We start from the raw sequence: 3,141 nt of genomic DNA on the forward strand, positions 1-3,141 counted from the left end.
CAACTCCAGATAAATTGGTGTGGACATATTTATTAACAGGAAATTTCTCAGTGAAGAATGGCTACAAAAACTCACAGAGAAGAGAACAACCAAAAAATTCCAATGGCCTCTTCCTCTTTCACGGCTCCTCGGGATCTATGGAATAAGATTTGGAAAATGCAAACAATCCTTTAGATTAGAATCTTCCTATGTAATGCATGCTAGAATAATCTACCCACCGGTAGTGCTCTCATCTAAACACGCTTAATTTTAGAGTTATTATCGTTACGTCAAAAGACGCGTCTGTGAGTTAATTTCAGTTTGGTTCATTCCTACTCCCTTCGCCATTCTAAAATGATGCCAAGAGTCACTCCTTATCCAAACCCTCTGACCCTAGCGACCACTCTCGACCTCATTAGACCGGGTTGTTACAGAAAGCTCAACTGAAGGTGCGATCGCCTGCATCTGTCGAAACTCGGAGGGAGAAATTCATTTAAAAATGTCACGTCAGCATTTTTCATTAGACAAATTGAAGGTATTAACTTTAGGACTTGATTGAACAAATTTGACAAGTTTTAGGACTTGATTGCACTTTTTGAAAGTTTTAGGACTCAATTGCACTTTCGTAACAAATTTTGACTTCTAGTGAATATATCCCAAAAAGATCTATGCACCTTATGTTGCCATTCTTTTGATTGTGAGGAAAAGTTCCAAACTTTGTGCCTGATTCATGAGAATGATCAGTTGGGTATGTCAATTTTTCAAGGCATTCTCTTTCTTGTTACATCCTTTTTTTGCTGCTTCCTTTCCTCGATCCCTGGAATTGGTTGAACTTGCGACTAGTGTGTCCTCTCTGTTTCAGGGGATCACAGGGATATATGTGAAATGGAGCAGAAATACAGTTCAAGGTCAATGGTTGGTGAATTTTGAGCTGTCTGGTTGTTAGACATTCGATCTTGGAACTCGTAGTGCTATACTTCCGAAACATGTGGCTGCACTTGTTAGGCACCAAAAGGATCCCCTCAGAGCATTCGAGTTGTTCGATTCAGTTAGAAAAGAAGATGGCTTCAAGCGCATGTTGTCAACTTACTCATACATGATTGAAAAGCTTGGGTTTCATGGAGAGCTTGAGGCTATGGAGTATTTGCTGTCAGAGATTAGAACAAACATCAATGCTGTTTACTGGAAGGAGTCTGTCTATATTGGGGCCATGAGAAGTAGAGGAAGGGTATCTGTGGATGAGGGATAAAGGGATTGCTCCTGATGTGTACACCTTCACAATCAGGATAAAGACCTTTTGTTGGGCAGGCAGACCTCATGCTGCTCTAAGACTTCTCTGAAATATGACTCCTCAGGGTTGTGATCACAATGTTGTTGCATACTGTACTGTCCTTGGTGGGTTCTATGAACAGAATTATCGATGTGAGGCATATGAATTGTTTCTTGAGATGCTTAGTTTAATTATTCATCCTGATATTGCAATATTCCATAAGCTTATTCATATACTTTGCAAGAATGGGGACATCCAGGCAAGTGAAAAGCTTCTTGCCAATGTCCTGAAGACGGGATCCAGTCCAAATTTGTTCACATTCAATATTTTCATTCCGGGACTTTGCAGGAAAGGCGCTCTTGTTGAGGCTGTGAGGTTGGAAAGTATAACTGCAGAGGGTTTAACTCCACAGGTTGTCATGTATGACACTTTAACTGATGGCTTGTGTAAGAATTCTAGGGCTGTGGAAGCTGAAAGCTTTTTGAGTAAAATGGTGAATTGGGGGCTTGACCTAGACGACTATAGATACGACACCAAAATCAATGGATACTGCAAAGTTGGTCCGACAGAAATTGCAGATAAGATTCTCAATGATGCAATTTTGGAGGGATTTGTGCCAGATCAGTACACATATTGTTCTCTGTCAGCCAGGCTATGGCTTTGTTTAATGAGGTTTCACGAAGAGGAGTGAAATTTGATGTCGTTCTCTACAATACAGTGATCAGAGGCTTTTCCCAGAAGGGGCTTATAATGGAACTGAGATGTCCCAAAATTTAGTTATTAATGGACTTTGCAAGATGGGTTGCGTATCTGGTGCTTATGATGCTACAACCAGAGGGTACATCCCCGACATGTTTACTTTCTATACATTGGCTGATGACTGTCGTAAGCAATTGAAGTTGGATGGTGCAGCTAGAGAGAATGTGCTTTATGGTGTTTTTCCAGATGTGACCACATATAATTCTTTGTTGAATGGCCTATGCAACAAGGCTTCAAAGTTTGAACATGTGATGGAAATTTTCGACACGATGGTTGGGAAACAGTGCAACCATAAAATCATTACTTAACATATACTCATTGAGAGCATTATGCGAGGCTCGCAAAGTAAAGTAAGCTTTGGATTTTGCTTGATAAGATCAAAATAAAGGGGAATTGCACCAGATATTGCGAGTTGTCACACTGGTTAATGGGCTTTGTTATCATGGGGAGCTGCATTAAGCCTACAATTTTTGCAGGAAAGTGGAAGAGCATTGTAAGGTTTCTCATACGACAGCAACATAGAATATAATGATTAATGCTTTTCTAAGGAAACTACATATTCATCTGGCAGCGAAGCTTTTTCATGAGATGAGTGTCAAAGGTTGCCTGATGGTTTCTCTAAAACAGGGAATGTTGACTCTAAATATAACCTTCGACTCGAAAAAATTGATTAGCGTTTCTTCCAAATGATAGTAAGACCCTCTACTTGAAGGGCTCAAATATCAAAACAGAATATTTCATGGACAACATATTGGAAAAATAATACATATAGGCTCCGTTTGTTCTATAAAAAATGAATGATTTAGAAAACGTTTTCCTAATAATGACGGCTCATGTAGCTTGAAAAAATTAGTTAATGAAAAAGGTTTTCATTATTAACAATAATTTATGTCTAAACATTTTCGGAAACGATGGATATATTTTTCGTTCAACCATTTTCGTAAGCGATATAAACAATCAAATTAAAGAAAATTTTTTCCAAATCACGTATTTTATTTATTTATTTCCCTCAATACTGTTATGATTTTGTATGGATCACGAGCCGTGCGGTGCTGGTGCTCCATCTTGCATTGCCATTTTTTGTTCATCGGAGTCACATTTGTGGTGCCAGAATCTACTGCTGCTTGCTCTTC

The 3,141-nt window shown here is 39.0% G+C and overlaps 1 protein-coding gene across 1 annotated transcript; it reads left to right on the forward strand.

The window, feature by feature from the left end:
• The first annotated feature begins 715 nt into the window (after positions 1 to 715).
• Positions 716 to 2,316, forward strand: LOC115691135 (putative pentatricopeptide repeat-containing protein At1g74580). The gene is made up of 5 exons (XM_056319061.1): positions 716 to 727; positions 842 to 894; positions 985 to 1,207; positions 1,335 to 1,873; positions 1,968 to 2,316. The coding sequence occupies exons 1-5, from the start codon at positions 716 to 718 to the stop codon at positions 2,314 to 2,316; spliced, it is 1,176 nt and encodes a 391-aa protein (XP_056175036.1).
• Positions 2,317 to 3,141: the final 825 nt, after the last annotated feature.

This window comes from Syzygium oleosum, unplaced genomic scaffold (assembly GCF_021117445.2).
Source record: "Syzygium oleosum isolate NSW1041296 unplaced genomic scaffold, Sole_v2.1 Sole_v2.17, whole genome shotgun sequence".
In the NCBI taxonomy this organism is placed as follows: Eukaryota; Viridiplantae; Streptophyta; class Magnoliopsida; order Myrtales; family Myrtaceae; genus Syzygium; species Syzygium oleosum.